This window comes from Macrobrachium nipponense, chromosome 14 (genome assembly GCF_015104395.2).
Source record: "Macrobrachium nipponense isolate FS-2020 chromosome 14, ASM1510439v2, whole genome shotgun sequence".
NCBI classification, from domain to species: domain Eukaryota; kingdom Metazoa; phylum Arthropoda; class Malacostraca; order Decapoda; family Palaemonidae; genus Macrobrachium; species Macrobrachium nipponense.
Genome location: NC_087207.1, coordinates 36863208 through 36881962, shown reverse-complemented (window position 1 = coordinate 36881962; position 18755 = coordinate 36863208). Strand labels below are relative to the sequence as shown.

Genomic DNA, 18755 nt, shown 5'->3' with positions numbered 1-18755 from the left:
TATCTCTTTAACTGGTATTTTTGATCCTGTTGTTTACCTGATAACTTTCTCTCCAATTGCATTTCATTCGTTCCTTGACAATGTCTCTGTAAAGACGAAAGCGCTTGGATTTCTGACTATCATTTTCCTGTGGTATTCGCATATATATATAAGTAATATATATATATATATATATATATATATATATATATATATATATAAATAAAGGTATAAGCCACAAAGGAAAAAGCAAACAACAGAGTTTTTTCTTTGTGGCTTATACGCACCTTTATTTATGGATTTATCACGTTCCAAACTTTCGTGATTCAGTTATATATATATATATTACACACATAGTATATGTATATGTGTAATATATACATCGTGAAGGGGCAGGAAGATGCATGTTCACTGATTTGGAGCTTTATTTTTCCAACATTTTGTAATTAATTACATCCTCGTGGCTTATAAAATGATATAAAAATTCAAATAAACTAAATGAGAAATATAAAATCACTGGAAAAACCCATTTATTACCACTAATAACAATATCATTTAAACCAAATTGATGATTTAGCAATAAAAAAAAAAAAAAAGTTGAACTGACCAGGCACCAGAAGAATACCTACTCATGTAATGCAAGTCAGATCAAATGAGGTAATCAGGTTGCTGAGGTAAGAGTTTAACAAATTATTTGACCTAATGGGCCTTAGATGGATCTCTTTGTTTCTTAATATCTTGATTGGCTAGGCCTAGAGTATGTTTGAAGTTCATTTAACCCTAGTCTGTATCAGCCTAAGTTTAATTTAGGTTAGGCTATCCAATGTTAGTTCATGAAATTTCAAATGCAAACGATGGATTATAGATGCAGGTGCAAAAGTTTAAGGCAAAGCATAGCTTATAGTTATATATAAATGTATCTATGCACAAACAATTGCATGAATATAAAATGGTTTAATAAGAAAAATGCTGGTGGTATCCAGCAGTTTTTGTCATAAACTGTTTTATAATTGCAAGCATTATATAAACATACATATGTATATATGTTTACTTGTTTGGAGGGATGATTCCCTCTCTGACGTGCATTTTCAAAATTAGTTACTTCTTATATTTGGTAGTTGCCTTCTGGTACTTTATTGTCAATATATATATATTCAAGAGAGAGAGAGAGAGAGAGAGAGAGAGAGAGAGAGAGAGAGAGAGAGAGAGAGAGAGAGAGAGAGAGAGAGAGAGAGAGAATTATATAATGTGTGTGTGTACTATATCTTTTTTCTTTTGGCCATACTTTCCTGACATATGGCTTCAGTTTTGTTTAAACCTTTAGTTAATAATTTCCCCATTTCATGGTCAAAGTTTCTGTGAACATTGATTTTAACTTTTTTCTTGCTATTGGTTTTTTTACTTACTCTGCAATTTACCTCTTCTTTCACTATATCATCATCTAATATAATATAATTACTATGTACTTACAATCACTGCACACTTCATCCATGCTTCATATTATAAAGCTTCTTTTCCATAACCAACATCAACCCTTAAAAAGAAAAAAAATCACGAACGAACACTAAAGCATAACCTAAATCTAATACACTATGCTGATACAAAGGTTAAGCAACCTTCAAACATAAACTAGGCCAGCCAATTAGGATATTCAGATGCACCGAGATCCACCGCAGGCCCTTTAAGCCTGAATACTTTGCATAGCATACCTAAGCAGTCCCATTTAAGGATGTAAAAGACCAGATTGTGACAAACTTCACAACCCTAATAAATCACATGACTAACCCTTAATAAAATTCCTTACACCTAACACTTTCCCAACAGACGAAACATTCATGACAAAGGTTAGCCAAACCTGGCTTAGGCTATTGGTTGGTTATTTAAGGCATAGCTTATTTCAAATTTGAAATAGACTGGGTAAATATAGAAAAGGGTATAGGGAACATAGTGGAATTTACAGGGAAATCTAATGTCTATTGTTTATTTTGTTACGTTCATCCCTGAAGGGATCGTAATAGACAAGGTGCCAAGCAGTGTTTCTGCCAAGCTAAGTACAAACACATCAGGGATGAACAAAAACATACACAAAAGATGATACAATTCTAATTATTTCAGCAAATTTCTCAAATTATCTCAACAGCTCAGCCTAACACTTCTCTTTCTTTAAAAATAAAAACTTACATTAATGAAAATCTTCACACAGCTGTCTCCTTTACAATTACCCTTCGGCTACCACATTTTCAAAGACCTTCTTTCAAGATAATAAGGGAAGTAAACTTAGCCTATGCCACATCAACAGCCATTCGCCACCCTCAGTTCAACAACAAGCACTAACTAGGTTATGCCGTTAATAGGACGCCTTCTTCCCTTATGTTACCTTTTGCCTAAATCACAACTAACATTCAATCCTTCCCATTAGGCCATAGGCACGACCTGAAATGGGATTAAATAGCATACCAGCCTACTGCAGGCCAGGCCACAGCACCACGACTATTGACATTGCTTTAAAACTTTAGGCCATTGGTAGGATGCATGACACTCCAGTGACACTGTTGACAACTGTCATATCGAGAGACCACATCACCTCCCCGTCTCGTAAATCTATCGTGGGGGAAATAGAGTCACTTGGAAAGCCATTTTTTGGGACATTGAATCAATCAATCATCCAGTGTCAAGATGTTGACAGCAAGCAGTCGACTGTAAGAAAAGAAGGACTGGGGTTATGAGTACTCTAAATAATCATGTACAAATGGATCGCTAGTACGGCGATAACACGATATTGGCAGTCATTTCTTATCGTGTGTCAACGCTTTACAGAAATCCAGACTCAGCATAAATTCTATGGCGGCCATCTTTGTTTATAAGAAAGTAGGCAACCATGAGTGTAAATGACCCAAACACATCAAAAGTTTACGGTGGTGGCTTTAAAGCCCTCTGGTATGTCGTATGAAGAGTAACATAATAACGTCGCCAGGTCAAGGCTCTCTAACACATTCGAGGCTCGTGGCAGGTGAATCAAAACATTAATCTCAGGACCAACTTCAAAACAAATGGCGGATAGCAAATTTTTTATCGCTATCACATAATAAGAGAAGGAACGTTGCCTTCTCTGATGGCTTAAATATACCCAGAGAACCCTTATGTGTTATAATAACTATAGTAACCACTTACCACTTTCCTATAAATAAGTATCACGATAACATTTCGGCGAATGTCATTCACACATTGTCCACCTCACGAGGCAATAATAACATGGCGATTGACGCATGCGCTGTGACTACTACGGAAAACCGGTATATGCGCATCAGACGCTTGTTAGCTTAACACTTACTTCTGGCTCAAATTGAAAGAGTTTTGGTATTAGTGTCACTCTAATTTCCTTAGAATAATATATTGACTCAATCCTTCCTCAATTGAAGCGTATAAAAAGTTATACAAAGACAGTTTTTCTCAAACTTAGGATGACTCTCCGCAGCCTGACGAAAAACGAAATTTCACCAAGTGTGTCCAACGCTCCAGGTTTTCTGCCAATCTAAAAATGGCTGCTTAGTGGGTTTGTTCGTTCTCCGAAGTGACCAGCTATCCATTATTTGGTTATTATGTCATTATCACGTCCTTTTCGCAATTTAGCAAGTGAGTTTGCCACGTTTTGAGATTTATGTAGTGCCCGCGAGCATCCTTGCAGTGCCAGCGGTCGATATCAAGGCCAAATGATTGACCTTATCGATGCCAGAAATGAAGGCAGGTCGAGATAGGTCTCCAAATTGCCATGTAAACAATGGCTATCTAGTCAAGTATGGCTTGACCTCGATAGTCGGTGGGGTATGTCTCCGGGAATTTGGTCGCTGCCCTTTTTGCGCTGCTGTCGTGCCCACCCTGTAATTAGAAGGGCCCTCTGGAAATACAGGTTTGAAAACAGGAAAATTTTTGATGGTTTCGACAGACCCTGCCCAAGTTTGATTACGTCAATAGCGCTTAATATTTTATCGAGTAAATGTCATCAGTAGCCAATTCTCATGCACTGGCCGTTGTTTGCCGCTCTGACTGGTGAGTACGGCGTTGGTAAATGGGCAGACTAAGTTCGTAATTGCGTAGTTTAGTTCATAGGAAGGTGTTGGTGACTCCGGAAAGACCCTGTTTTGTTTTCCCTGGCCAATGGGACCAGGCCTAACTCGGTTGTTTTGCAAGGCATACCTTCACTGTCACCCTTCGACACCGTGGATTTCGACATCATTTGTCGAGTCATGAGGTCTCAAACGAAAGTTTAGGCCATTTCTTGAGGGTTTTGGTAAAGCAGACGTGGAACTTCACTATCATTGCTGAGGTTTGGTTAAACTGGGTCTCGAATTCTTTGCTAGTGGGACTGTTAAGGAATAGGTACTTAGTAACCTTTGCTAGGTTACAAGTAGCTAGGCCTGGTGAATGTAAAAGAGACGGCCGTATGCCACCTGTTACCTCATTTCATGTGCTTTCTTCCATCTTAATTACCAACTGCGAGGTTTTCCTCATGTTACAACTACCCCAACTAGCTACCTACTATCAAACCTGTTACAACTACCTAAATTTCCTCTTCAGCCCTGAATGACCTCATAGGATAGATACCATAATGGTTAATCTAAGTAATATGTTGGGGCTCGTTGCATATTTCTTTGGAAAATGCAGTTTCCTATTATGCTCCCTGTGGGCTCCCCCACCCTGAACCCCCATTTCCAACGGGTCCCCCATACCATAGGATAGAGTTCTAAGGTAAATTACAGGTTAATTACAGTCGACCCAAAAGCTAACCGTAAATTCTTAATAAGCAACTGAAATACTGTAGGAAACTGCAATTTCCCAAGTAATACACGACACAGTGTTATTGCGTACATGTATACCACCTCCTTATCGTGTCAATGAATTTCCTAGATTATCTCTCCTCAACAGTATTACATATATTCACTCATATCTATATTGTTTAGGTCTAGTTGAAAATTTATATTAAAAAAATTTTTGTGTGATCATCTTTATATTTACAAGTTAACTGGAAACCACTATCACATCATTGGCTTGAACATATATATTATTTTCCTTTTTTTTTTCAAGTTTTCTATGAACATTTCTGGTGTAGGTAACAAATTTCAGGAAGGTTCAAAGGTCACTTTAAAATAGGAAAATTATATTTTAAAATTAAATTTTTTTAGTCTAAAATATGGTAATGGTTTGAAGTAAAATTTTACTGAATCTTCAATTCATGTTAGCATCAGGTTTTGGCTGTAGGCTATCCCACCTCGACAGTGCCATACTAGGATATTGAGTATAAACTAGGCTGAATGCACATATCCAGGATAGCCTAATTTCAGATTCCACCCTTAGTTTAGTAAAATAATGTAAAAGACTAACTCTCACAGAATAAGATTGTTAAAGAAATTTGGTGCTCTTACTTCCTCAGGCAGCACTTCAGAAATACAGTAGTAATATGTGACTGGTATGGATTTTCTTCTCATTGCGTTTCCTACCTGCAGTTGGGGATAAGTTGTGGAGTAAGCAGCAATAGGTTCTCTTATTGTAACTTGTTTTTGGGTTTTTAGGGTAGCTAGTGAAGCCTAATGAGAAGTTTGACTCTAGCCTGTAAATTTTTGTTATCAATTTGACTGGTTCATGAGTTAGGCTAATTCCTTAATTTCTGTAAATAATTTGTTACACTATTACAGGTGCTTTTGTGACATTATAGTCTTTGAATACCATTATATTCATGTGTATTTCATTGTAAAGTATAAGCTGTGTCTTTTATTTTGACTACAGGTTATATGAATCTTGCTTTTTTCATGAAAAGTCAGTTGGTCCCACATAGTAATTCATTTCGCCCCCACTAAACTGAAGTCATTTTTCTCCCATTGGTTAGAAATAGGGAACTATTCATTAATGAATCGATGACAGTCGCCCTGTCTTCTCCACAATTTTTCACCCTTTTCTTTTTCCTGTAATTGGTTATAACTATTATTCTCCAATGAAGTATTCCTTCTGTTATCCAGAAACAATATAAATACAGAACTTCAGACATATTCATCAATTGCTGTGCATTTATTTTAAGTGGGAAAGATACAGGACAAGTGGTGTCGTCTTGTGTTTTAATGTCAGGAGAAAGGAAAAATGGAAGTCTGTCGAAAAATGATTAAGTTGACAATGTAATGTAACTGTGAAAGGCTTAATTAAAAGTCCTTGTAACTGGTTGTTTACTTCACTGAACACAGGCTTTAGGGCATAAATGATTGAGCATAGGAAAAATTATCTTAGGAGATCTGGCAATGTTTGATTGGAACAAGTCCAAAGGGCCATTAACTTGAAATTATTCTTATTATTACTTAGAAAGTGAACTCTATTCATATGGAAGAAATTATGATAGATTAATAGATATGGCTCCGATTACGTAATTCACAATCGCCAGGCCAAAGTATGTAAGCTATGTGCAGTGTTTCATATTCTTACAGAAACAAGAAACAGGGCAGAAGGATAAGAAGTATGAAGCATAAAGAAATTCAATTGTTTGGTAACTCCCTGTGGGGTTTAATTATATGTAATATGGATGATTATACCCTTTAGGATTTTCTTGTAACAAGTTACTCAAGGAGTAAACATTTGGAATTCACAATTTTTAACCAGGGCTATTCCAATCTAAATAAATTGCATAATTGTTTTTTATTTCCAGGGACACATCATGAAGTGCAAGGTGAATGAATCTCCAAGTAGTGGCTTAGGGAGACCTCGAACCAGCTTAATTTCAGCTGTTCATGCTTCTTCAAGGAATAAAGTAAATATGATATGATTCTGTAATCTTGTCAGGATAATGTACTGACCTTTTCTTACGTTAACTGATGCCATGTGAACTTCCAAGGTCTGTGTTTGTCATCTGAAATTATATTCATAATTTCACTATTCCATATGGCATGAAGCAGAAAGTTCACCATAGTTTAAATGGAGTTTGATCTTTCATCATGAATATTCATCCCTGTAGGTGATTAGTGCCGTCAGTACACCTCACACAGTGCACTGTAGGCGTAATTTACTTAAAGTTCATTGCAGTGTTCCTTCAACCCCCAGCTGCAACCCCTTTCATTCCTTTTTCTACTCTATTTCCATCATCTGTTCAGATTCTCTTTCGTCCGTCACTTTCCATTCTCTCCTCGCACAGTTGCTTCATAGTACAACTGTGAGGTTTTCCTCCTATTAAGTCTTTAAGCATTGAATGACCTCATAGGTCTAAATTTGGCCTAAATTTCATATCCTTTTCCATCATGAACATTTATTTTTGCAATTCGCCACTAAGTACCTGTCATGTCTCGATAACCTAGATTAACTTTATATTCATGTATTATGAAGTTTTGCATTGATAATTGTATGTCTGATAAAATTATTGTCAGGCCTTCGGATGATATAAAGGTTTAATTTCTAGCTTATTGAGGCCTTTAGAGGACTAAAAGAGTATCTTTTCTCTACTATATACCAAGAAGATTCTATTGCTGCAAGTATGAACTTTTATAGCTCCTCCCCTTGTTTCCCAGGCTGCATTGAATTATTTTAATGAAATTCCTTATAGGAAATTTTTATCACATAAATGGCTCTTTTTATGTACAATTTTTGCCCTTTTGCCCAGTGAGGTAGAAAGATGTGAGGCCAGATATAACTTTATGTATTTTGTTTACTTGCACTAGATTTTATTTTTTCTGTACTTATAGGTATCTGCCTAGAACAATCTTTTAAGTTTTCTTTAGATAATTGTTATTTGTATTTGTCAGATTAACAACAATGATGTCAGTGCAGTCCGAAGGTCATCTAGGCGGGCTACGATTGAGCGCCGCATTTGGGCAGTGCCGAAGAAGGGGAATAAATTCAGTGGTACTACTACAACTCAAAGTGCCAAAAAGAAGGAAAATATTCAGAGTAAGAGAGACAGAAAACACTGTAGCAATGATAAGATAGAGGTGAAAAGTAATAATAAAAATAAAGGCTCCAGTGGAACTAAACGTGGTGTCAGCCCCTCAGGGGAATCAGAACAACCAAGAAAAAAAGCAAAGAAAAAATTGCCAGGGGAAGTTGTAAAGCCTGCCAGTAAAACTGAATCTTCTGAGGCAATAGACAAGACACACACGGAAGAGCAGAGTGATAAACATTTCCATAATCTTGACGAAACCGTTTCAAACGAAGGCAGTTCCTCAATTGAGTCTAGTTGTACAAAAGTCACTTTAGAATGTGAAACCATGGAAAATGCCAGTCAAGAAACATTTCCTGATGGGGATGAAAGGACGAGAGGATTGGATGGTCTAGATGATGAAAAGGTTGACTTAGCTGATGCTTCTGAAGGAATAAATACTGACAGTAAATGTGATATAGGAAAGGAGGAAACATTGTGTATAGACGATATTTGTTTACATAAGGCTGTCATTGTGGAAGTAGTGTCAGATTATGGTAGATCTGATGTCAAGGAAACCTATTCTACAGATTTAGGCCGTGAAGGATGACATTTCTGAAAAGGTGGTAAGTCATAAGGTACTTGAAGTGGATGGTGACATAGGTAAAGATAGACATAAAATTGATAAAAGTAATAGTAGTAGTCTTGATTCCTCATCACCAAAGGATTTTTGGCTTGATAGTAAAAGAGATTCTGTTGGATCTTTGTTATCTGATATGGATAAGTACCCAATTCGACCAGAAAAGTCTAGGAAATGTTTGAATGTGGAACCTAAATGGACAAGTGTCATCAGCAGTGGAATCAAAGGTGAAGGTGAAAATTTTAAAGTGTCTCTAACCACAGGTGTGAAAGCTGCTTCCATTCTTGATAGTTGTTCTGTAAAGTCTATGCACAAGCCATCATTTGATGAAGGTTCAGATAATAGCTCCATTGAAGGGCCTTCAGGCCTTTGCGAAATGCGTAAAAAAGTTGACGCTGATAAAGATACTAGGAGTGGAAGTTCCCTTTGTGTCTTCTCAGAACCTAAGCCTCATGTAAAGAACAGTCCAGTCACGAAAAGCAAAGACAGCTTTTCAAAAGCAAATAGGAAGGATATAATTTTGAATGGTGATGCTTTAAAGACTGAAAATAAAGTAAAATGTGACACTTTAAAGGTTGAAAGTAAAGTAAAATGTGACACTTTAAAGGTTGAAAGTAAAGTAAAATGTGACCTACAGTCCATAGAATTGGGAGTTTTGACAGACAGTGATACAGTACAAAATGGGTTTAGCAAAAAACCTGTTTTATCAGAGAAACAGAATGTAAAACTCACAGGTGATAAACTGGGACATTCTTATAGTATTTTAGTGGATGTAGGTGATACTAAAGTTGCAGAAAAACAGCCTTTGAATTTACAACAAATTAACAGTGGCTTTGATCCTGGAGGTGTACATAGAACAGAATTGCACTTGAAAGACACTAAGCAGGTGCTCAGTGACACTGAAATCAGTGCAGGTTCCCCTGCACATGTAAATTGTAAGAATTCTGATAAGAAAACAGTCAAAGATAGTGTAACCATTTTAACAAAACCTGTTGGTAAAACCTGCAAAACATTGGAAGTGAGAGAGGGTGAATTCAGAGAAGAGTACAATGACAAAATCATTGGAACCGGAAAGTCTAGTGGAATTTGTGGCAGTGATAGTGTGCATGAAGGTGAAAATGCATGCATTCCAGAATTGGACTCTAGTTGTAAAACAGGTGATAGTTTAAAGGTTTGCAGTCAAACCAAGAGTTGTCTTGTCCCACTGGAGTTAGATGTATCTGATATGGAAGTTGGTGAGGAAGGCCACGTATCACTGAGTGTAGCTCTTGCTCAGTTAGTTAACGCAGGCTCACCCGGTGAAGCTGATGGTGCTGAAACTCTTACTATTCACTCTGCTGCTGCTCTAACGCAAGTCAGTGAAGAAAGAAAGGAAGTGGTCTCTGAAGAAAGGAAGGAAACACTTGCTGAAGAAAGAAAGGAAATGGTAACTGAAGAGAGACGGGAAGTGCTGACAGAAGAAAAAAAGGAGGTTGTTGAAGAAATAGAGAGCGATACTGAAGGTAAGGAGCATGATGAGAATCTGGTTTACTTCTGTATATTTTGTCAGTACTCCTGCAGGGTACGAGATGCATTGTTATTTTATGTATAAAATGTAGAAGTCAACTAATATAGGATCCCCCCCCCCTTTTTTTTTTAAAGTAATTTTATTGTTCTTGATCCAATTAGTTGCAAATTAACCATGGTTTGATACATTATAGTTCAAACTTGTAGTATTGCAATTCTTTATCTTTGCTTCTTGGTAGGTGTATTGAGTACAAAGTTTAAACTAGCCTTCTAGACTTGTAAATAAAACGGTTCCATTTCTAGACATAACAGCCTATTAATCATAGGCTTATTCTGTTGTACTACTCTGTGCGACAGAAGCATGTTCATTGATGGAAAATTGTATGGGTCTTGAAAATGCCCTAGTAATGGTAGAGGATTGTGATACAAATGAAGAATTGTTGGAGAGGTGAAATCAAGAGCCTGGAAAAAACGTTTAGATCCTTTATCGTATGAGAGAAGAGATGAGGAACAATTTGGAAGTAACACAACTGAAACTTTAGGAAGACCCCAGAAATTTGAGAAAGGGGATAAATGAAGACCTAGACTTGATGGGGGTTCAGTCAAAAAGATCACCCTATGTGGAGATCATTATATTTTAATTAGTCCCTGTCGTAGGGCAGTGATGTCAGCACACCTCATGCTGTGCACTGTATGCATTGGTGAAGATTTATTGTGGTGTCCCCTCAGCCCCTAGTTGCAGCCCATTTCATTATTTTTACTGTACTATACCTTTGTATTCTTTTTCTTTCATCTTGCTTTCCATCCTTTCCTAACAATTGTTTCATGGGTACCTGCAAGGTTTTCCTCCTGTTACTCCTTTAAAACTTGTTTACTCTTAATTCTCTTCTACCACCGAATGACCTCATAGGTTTCGGCACTTGGTTTTTAGCCTAATTTTTATATTCCCTTAAATTCCTCATTTGATTATTTTATACAAGTAACTTATACACCAAATAACTACATAGCTATAAATTTCTAACTTTTGGGCCAGTTTACATTTAAAATTTGCTGTAGCAGTTCTTTTGTTTTTGGTGTAGGTAACTGGTCCCCACCCACTTTTGGGAAGCATGGGTACAACATAGTTGAAGAGCTCAATTTGTTTCTGCCAGACGACGACTGCTCGTTGGTTATTTGGTCATCTTTTCTTTGGAATTTTCTCACTGGATGGTGGTTGTTCACACTGAGTTTGGTGAAGTATTCTTTGCTTTGGTAGCATTCTTGCTAATTATATTAGCTTATTTAGTTTGACTATTACCAATTGTGACCTTGGCATGTCTAAATCTAGTTCGTCCAGTGTCCAGTTTTGCAGTAAAGGCTTGATGACTAGACTTACTTCTATTAAATATGGCTCACATGCTATTTGTTGCTACTATAGGGGTCAAATTTGCTCTTCCAATATTACATGCGATGAATGTAAAGACTGGGATCAGGGGAAGTGAAGGAATTTTGATTAATTTCTTGGACAATATATGCATGAGTTGCAAGACGCCACAAACTCCTTGTTTTACAATCTTTTATTGTTTTTACCGGTTTTCCAACTAGCACCAGAAGATTATCCTGTTGTTAAGACCTTAGGTTTGTTAGCCATGAAATATACAAATTGATTTAATAATTTGTCATTTTTGGTTAATACTGTTGCCCAAATTGGGAATTTTGTGAAGTGTAGGCAGTCCCTGGTTATCAGCAATCTAGTTTTATGTAAGTAACTTACCAATTAATTAGAGAATTTATTGAGGATTGGCTCTCAGAAAAGAGGGATGCAGAAAAGGCCGTATTTTGCGCTCCTCCTTCTCACTTGCCTAAAGGGGGATACCTTTCTTACATAACTGGAGAAGCTCCTTTGGGAGTTTCTGCCTCCCAAGGAGACTTCTCTATCTTGGTCGACCTTGGCATCCACCAAGATTTTATTCACTGTCCTGGATGTCAGTGCCTTGAATTTCTTTGTGAAGACCACAAAATTCAAAATGGAAACCAATCATTCAGTCCTGTCAGGGAGATTGGGTGACAACAATAGACGTGCAGGACGCTTACTTCCATATTTCCATACTCCAGGAATCCAAGAAGTACCTTAAGGTTTGTGTTCCAGGACAGGGTCTTTCAATTTGGGCTCTGTGGTTTGGCCTCTCTACAGCTCCACAGGTTTTTACCCGGGTGCTCGCTCCACTAGTAAAGTGGCTACACCACTCAGGAATCAACATATGTCTACGTATATCTAGACGACAGAATGCATGGAGGTCATTTAAGAGACTTCTGTTGGCCCAAGAACTGGGTCTGCTGATAAACATGTCCAAATCCCAGTTAGCCCAGACTCAGTTGAATTTGTATTGGGTAATGAAGATAGAATCACGATTTTTTTGGCTTCTCTGTCTGACAAAAGAGTCCTGCCCTGCCTTTAGACAGTTCGGGAGATCCTCTGTTGCCCATCGTGTACCACCAACGAATGGATGGAGCCTTCTGGGAACCCTCTCTTCTATAGAGAAGTTTGTGCCTCTAGGAAGACTTCATTTGAGACTGCTTCAAGTCTTCCTCAGGGCCTGTTGGCAAAGGAAACTCCTTCCGGACTCTTTTGTTTTTCCCAGTCACTCCCGAGATCAAAGAGGATCTCAAGTGGTGGCTCATAGAAAGACGATTTGTGGAAGGGAAGTCACTGCCTCCTCTGAGCCCCAACCGTACACTATACTCAGACGCATCGGATCTGGAGAATGTAGAGGTATCAGGGGCATGGTCCCAATCAGAAAGGAACCTCCATATAACTGTGAAAGAGCTCAAAGCGATTCATTTGGCTCTTCAACATTTTGCTACAACGACCTACAACAGCAGTCTTAGTTCACTCAGACAATACAACAGCATTTGCATACATAAAGTACCAGGGACAGATTTGTTCTTTCTATACAAGACTGCCAGGACTTTCTCCTCTGGTACAGGACAATCACACCAAGATTGTCACAAGATTTATTCAAGGGAAGTTAAACACCCTTGGAGACAAATTAAGTAATTTCAAATTGGTTTCCTTAGGCGTGCAACAACCTGTGGAAATGGTGGGGGAAGCCTTCGGTAGACCTGTTTGTACAACATTGAAGATTGAATGACTTCCCCTTTATTGCTCACCAATCCCGGATCCTCTTGCATGGGCAATAAATGTAATGATTCAGGATTGGTTGAATCACATTTATGCATTCTCACCTTTCAGAATGGTGAGGGATGTCATAAGTTCCGATCACACATCATCATCTTGATTACTCTAGTAGTCCCCTTTTGGCAACAAAAGAATGGTTTCTGGACCTCCTCAACCCTCTCGTGGATTTCCCAAGACTATCAGAACGAAGTCTACTCAAACAGCCACATTACCACCAGTTCCACCAAGAATTATCTACTTTAGCTCTGACAGGCTTCATCAGACTGTCAGGAAGCTTGTCAGAGCAAAGGGCTTTCCAAGATAAGCTGTGGAGGCAATTGCAAAGTGTAGGTGCCAGTCTTCTTCTAATGTCTATTGGTCTGAGTGGGCAGTCTTCCGCAGCTGGTGTAGAAGACATGACGTCTAAGGATTTCGAGATGTGAATGTGTGTGCTAGAGGCAAGTTCCTCACATTACCTGTACGTAGTATGTTGTGTGCTTATTTTTCAAGATAATTTGTTCTTGATTTTATGGAAATACAAACCTTCATCTGTACAAAAGGTTATTTCTTGGTGCGAGCTGGAAATAGTCTTTGAAGCTTGATAACAAGCATTAACATCTGTTAATGTAGAGGACAACCACCTCTGCCCAGTACATATAATTGTTCATGATATCCAGGCCCTCTCAACTTAAGTCTTCCCTTAAGAAAACAACTGACCGTGATTGTTTCAAAGATAGATACATTGAAGTGTCATTACCTATTTGCCAATGTTTAGCTTAGATATGTTTTTAAAGGAATGTGGTTGGTAGTACTCACTGAGACTGATGGTCCTGGCAGGATATGTTCCATACTTATTCAGTCTCAAAGTGCGCCCCTCTGCCCCTCGGACCCTCACAAGGGCTGCTAGACCTCCCACCTAAATTGAGATTTGGGTTTAACTTGATTGATGGGTTTTCATGAAATAAGGTTTTGAGCTTAAAACATTTTTGCTTATAAATACGCTCAAATAAAAATTTCTTCTAAACCCATCAGGCATGTTGGAAGTGTACACCTCCCATCTCATTGTCTGCCACTCCAGTGGTCCAAAGTTTGAATCCCGGCTCGGCGGCCAACGCGGAATCAGAGGAATTTATTTCTGGTGATAGAAATTAATTTCTCGATGTAGTGTGGTTCGGATCCCACAATAAGCTGTAGGTCCCGTTGCTAGGTGATAAATTGGTTCCTAGCCACATAAAAATATCTAATCCTTCAGGCCATCCCTAGGAGAGCTGCTAATCAGCTCAGTGGTCTGGTAAAACTAAGATATACTTAACCATCTCATTGTTCTAACTGTCTCACATTCAGTCTATGCAAAAAAATGAGGAGAATAGCCATTGCTTACAGATGGGTCAAAGGCATCCTTGTGTGAACAGCAACTTTTAGCTAACCCACTACATGTGTATGAGACATAAATGCATGTTGATGGTATTAGGGCTGCAAATTAAGGCTATAAATGATTGATGGATTCTACGAAAAAGATGTTAATGAAAGCTTTTTGTTTTCAGATCAAGGGAAAAGGGAGCTTGTTAATGAAGAGGAAATTGAAGAGGATGAAGGCAAACTTTTCATTAAAGAGGATGAAGAAGAGGAAATTGTTAAACTGGAGGATGACCCAGAAGCAGAGACTGAATGCCAGAAAGAAGAGAGAGAAGCTGTAGAGCGTGGTGAGAATTTTTTTCTTAAAAAAGGAGAATACATGATAATTGTTAAGAGCATTGGGAATCTAGTGGAGAGGAAATTAACACCAAAATTTAAGTGGATATATGGTACATGAACATTCCAGTGAAAAGTAGTATGTAATACATATACATTGAATGTTTTGGCTTTACAGTGATGTTGTTACCACATTCTTTATTCAGCCTTCCAAGCATTACAAAAATACCTGTATTAGCTGTTGTGATTTTAATTCTATCTTACATGTGTAGTTTAGCGTGCTTGATATTAATTCTTTTTCACTTTACATATGTGTTTATTTTGGTTATTGGTGTAAAGCTATTTCATTCCCATGTGTGTGACTGCAATTTGATTATAATTAGTTATACGTATTTAATGTTTATGTTTTTGTGAAGAAATTTGTTATTGAACACACAGTCCTTTCAGGTAATATGACCGTTAAATAAAAGTTGCTTAATTATCACTGGTAAGCTTACTGAAAATATGAATCAACTTATCTCTGTCCTTCAGCTTTTTCACCTGAATACATATATCTAGTATTACTTTATTAATCTAAAAATTCTTAGCATAATTAGAGACAAAAATGAATACAGTGCTTTTGTTTTATTAATTCACAAATGTTGGTACATTTCTTGCCAAAAAATACTACTGGATGCAAGCATACACACAAACACACATAAGCCAGTACATGAGCTCACATCATTTTACTATCAGCTGATGAGGTGGAGGGTGAAGTTACGGGAGGTTTTTCAAGTCTAAGCTTAAAAAAATGAATTGAGGGTTGACTGAGTTACACTGCATGCTGATCAAGTTATCATAATTACTCATACACTAGTCAGGTCAAGGGTTTATCATGTACTAACAAAAGAACAAAAAGTATATATATTGTAAATATGTTGAGTAAATATGGAAGAAATCTGCATTTATTGCCAACACAGAACATCACAACATTGGGATGTGATAAAGCCTGTACCATACGGGTTACTGTGATAAGGTTCAACATCATTTGTGCTCTACAAATTATGTAACATAAAAAACTTTAATGCTCGGTAAGAACACAATTAATTGTCAGTTCTGTTACTTTTTCACTGAAAATCTTCCACTCGTGTATTATGGTTAATTTTTTTTTTCCTAGTCCCTGCAAAATGGATTTAAAACAGAAAATACCTGTAAACCATTTCCTGTTACCCCTCTTGCCGTGAGTAGCAAAATTTGTGTCAGATGTATTGCCTTGACTTGTAACGATTCATGACAGTTTGTGATTTTTTCCATAAAGTTGCATTTTTGGTTGGTGTTTATATTTGAAAAATTTTTGTGGATATTTTGTTAACCCCCTTGTATCTTTAAATTTATGGAAGTTGCACTTGTGTGTATATATATATATATATATATATATATATATATATATATATATATATATTATATATATATATATATATATATATATATATAGTATATAATATATATATATATATATATATATATATATATATATATATATATATATATATATATATATATATATATATACATATATATATATACATATACATATACATATACATATACATATACATATCTATACATATACATATACAAACATATACATATACACATACATATACATATACATATACATATACATATACACATACATACACATTACCACATACACTATACACATATACATATACATATACATATAAAAATACATATATATACATATACAGTATACATATACTGGTAGGTAAATGTGTATCTTGTTTCAATTTTCTTTAATTGTATAGATGATAAAGATTTAAATGATTATCTCTCCAACCAGTGAACCAGCTAGCCCGGGATGCAGTAGATCCTGAGGAAGGAGACCTTGTGGGAAGTGAGGAAACTCCTCATGATTCTTCTGTAGAGAAAACCACAAAGGTTGAAGGGGAAGTGCAGCCACTAAATTTACAAAAACCAAAGAAACAGATTCCACCACTTATCAAGATTAGTACTCGACCTCCAAGTAAGTGAGGGCCAGTTATGTGCATGTATTTCTGGTTTGTTTAAAGGATTCTTTAAGTAAAATAAACCTTTAGAACCTCAATTTCATAAAGAAATAAGAAATGGATTCTGACAGTCTACCGTAAAAAATTTTCTTGTTAGTCAGAAATATTTATCAGTTTCTTTTGGTGTATCATACATGTTTTACGTTGCAGACTTCAATACTCATAATTAAACATATTTGTTATTTGTGGTGTGGAAAATATAGCCTTCAGTTTTTTTTTAATGAGGATGACAATGCTGTAGTCCAAAATTAATGGTGGCAACCCAGGTAGCAGTGAAGCTTCTCCCTCAGCTTGCATCCATTCAAGAGAAGCTTCATTAGATCAGAAAATTAGGGATCAATATAGGAGATGCTCTTGCTTTTGATATGGAAACAACAGCTTCAAGTGCAGTGAGACGGGAAGTCTGCGGAATCACCTGCTGCTGACTCAGAAGTACATCACTTATACATGCTGCTGAATGTATAAGAACCATTGATCAGTGGACCAGTTCATATAAAGTTTACAGGATTTTATGGGGAACACAGTTGATTCCTATATGTTTGGCCTTACAAATGCACGTTCTTATCCAAGGACAACATGAAAGACCTTGAGGACTTGAAATCCCTTCCTACACAAGTGTGCCTAGTTAAGAATCAGCAGATGTTTAAAAAAGGACAATAACACAGCTGAGACAGAAATGATTAAAAAAAGGACAATAACATAGCTGAGACAGAAATGATTAAAAAAGGACAATAACATAGCTGAGACAGAAATGATTAAAAAAGGACAATAACATAGCTGAGACAGAAATGATTAAAAAAGGACAATAACACAGCTGAGACAGAAATGATTAAAAAAGGACAATAACATAGCTGAGACAGAAATGAAAAATTGTAAGTCATTGCTGTGGACCAGACCAGATGAATATGCAGAATATTTTCTAAGTAAACAGACATATCTTGTGGGGCAAGAGAGAGAGAGAGTCCTTTTTTAGAAGTGTGAAATGGAAAGATTATTGTTTCTTTAAAATACTATCACATAAGAATTTTATAATTACATTTATATTATTATTATTATATTTGAAAATATTAATGAACATATTGTACCATGAAAATGCTCTCATATCAGGGTTTTGTGAAAAGAAATACAGAAAAGCATTCCACAATTAAAGCTCTCAGAAAAATTGCATGGCAGTGCCTAATGTTGAGATAACAGCATAGTACTCATAATAAACACTTTTTAACACATTGGCTATGATTATATATTAGACAAAGGACATAACTACATCCGTTCCAGTTTGTGTAAAACCTTTTGCAAAATAAAAAAAGCTACACTTGTTTATGCACAAGAAAAATTCTTGAGAATGTCTCAGAATTGTGAAGAGTTGTTTCACCTTTGTTACAATGAAATCATTATGTTGCCTATTTCTGGTCACTACCCTTCATGTGTATTATGTTAACTCCCATGGTATTTTTAATTTGTTAAACTTCTGTATAGTATATTATGATACTGCTGGTCAGTCGGTGGCTTAATTTGATTTTGTGACATTACCTTTCAAAACTCATGGCTTGTAATTTTAAAGATCTATTTAAGTTGGTGTGACTGGATTCATTGCACACAGAACAAGGTGGTTATGATTAACAGGTTTAAACCCGACAAAAACTTCTTTCAGTTTTCTTCTGAAGATTGAAAAAGAAACCCACAACATTACTGTATATAACTTGTTTACTTATGACTATTTGCATTTTATTTTACTCAACACTCAAGTACTTTCAGGCCCTATCTGTGGCCCTTTTTCAGAGATGTGTAGGTTGTCAGCCTGGGTCAAGGCCCAGCAGTCTTCTGAAA

General features: G+C 36.6%; 2 protein-coding genes across 5 annotated transcripts in view; one reads left to right on the top strand and one right to left on the bottom strand.

Moving 5' to 3' along the window:
* The window catches only part of LOC135226467 (uncharacterized), a 79379-nt gene extending 76109 nt beyond the window's left edge, over positions 1–3270 (bottom strand). For all 4 annotated transcript variants that reach the window (XM_064266068.1, XM_064266064.1, XM_064266069.1 and 1 more), the window contains exon 1: positions 3151–3270. The gene's annotated coding sequence lies outside the window, so the exon portion shown is untranslated. The remainder of the gene's footprint in view (positions 1–3150) is intronic.
* Positions 3271–3420: 150 nt separating this feature from the next.
* The window catches only part of LOC135226472 (uncharacterized), a 28898-nt gene continuing 13563 nt past the window's right edge, over positions 3421–18755 (top strand). The window contains 6 exon segments of the mRNA XM_064266077.1: positions 3421–3612; positions 6665–6766; positions 7752–8474; positions 8476–10006; positions 14712–14870; positions 16703–16885. Coding sequence (XP_064122147.1) covers positions 6674–6766; positions 7752–8474; positions 8476–10006; positions 14712–14870; positions 16703–16885 — 2689 coding nt within the window. The 5' untranslated portion in view covers positions 3421–3612; positions 6665–6673.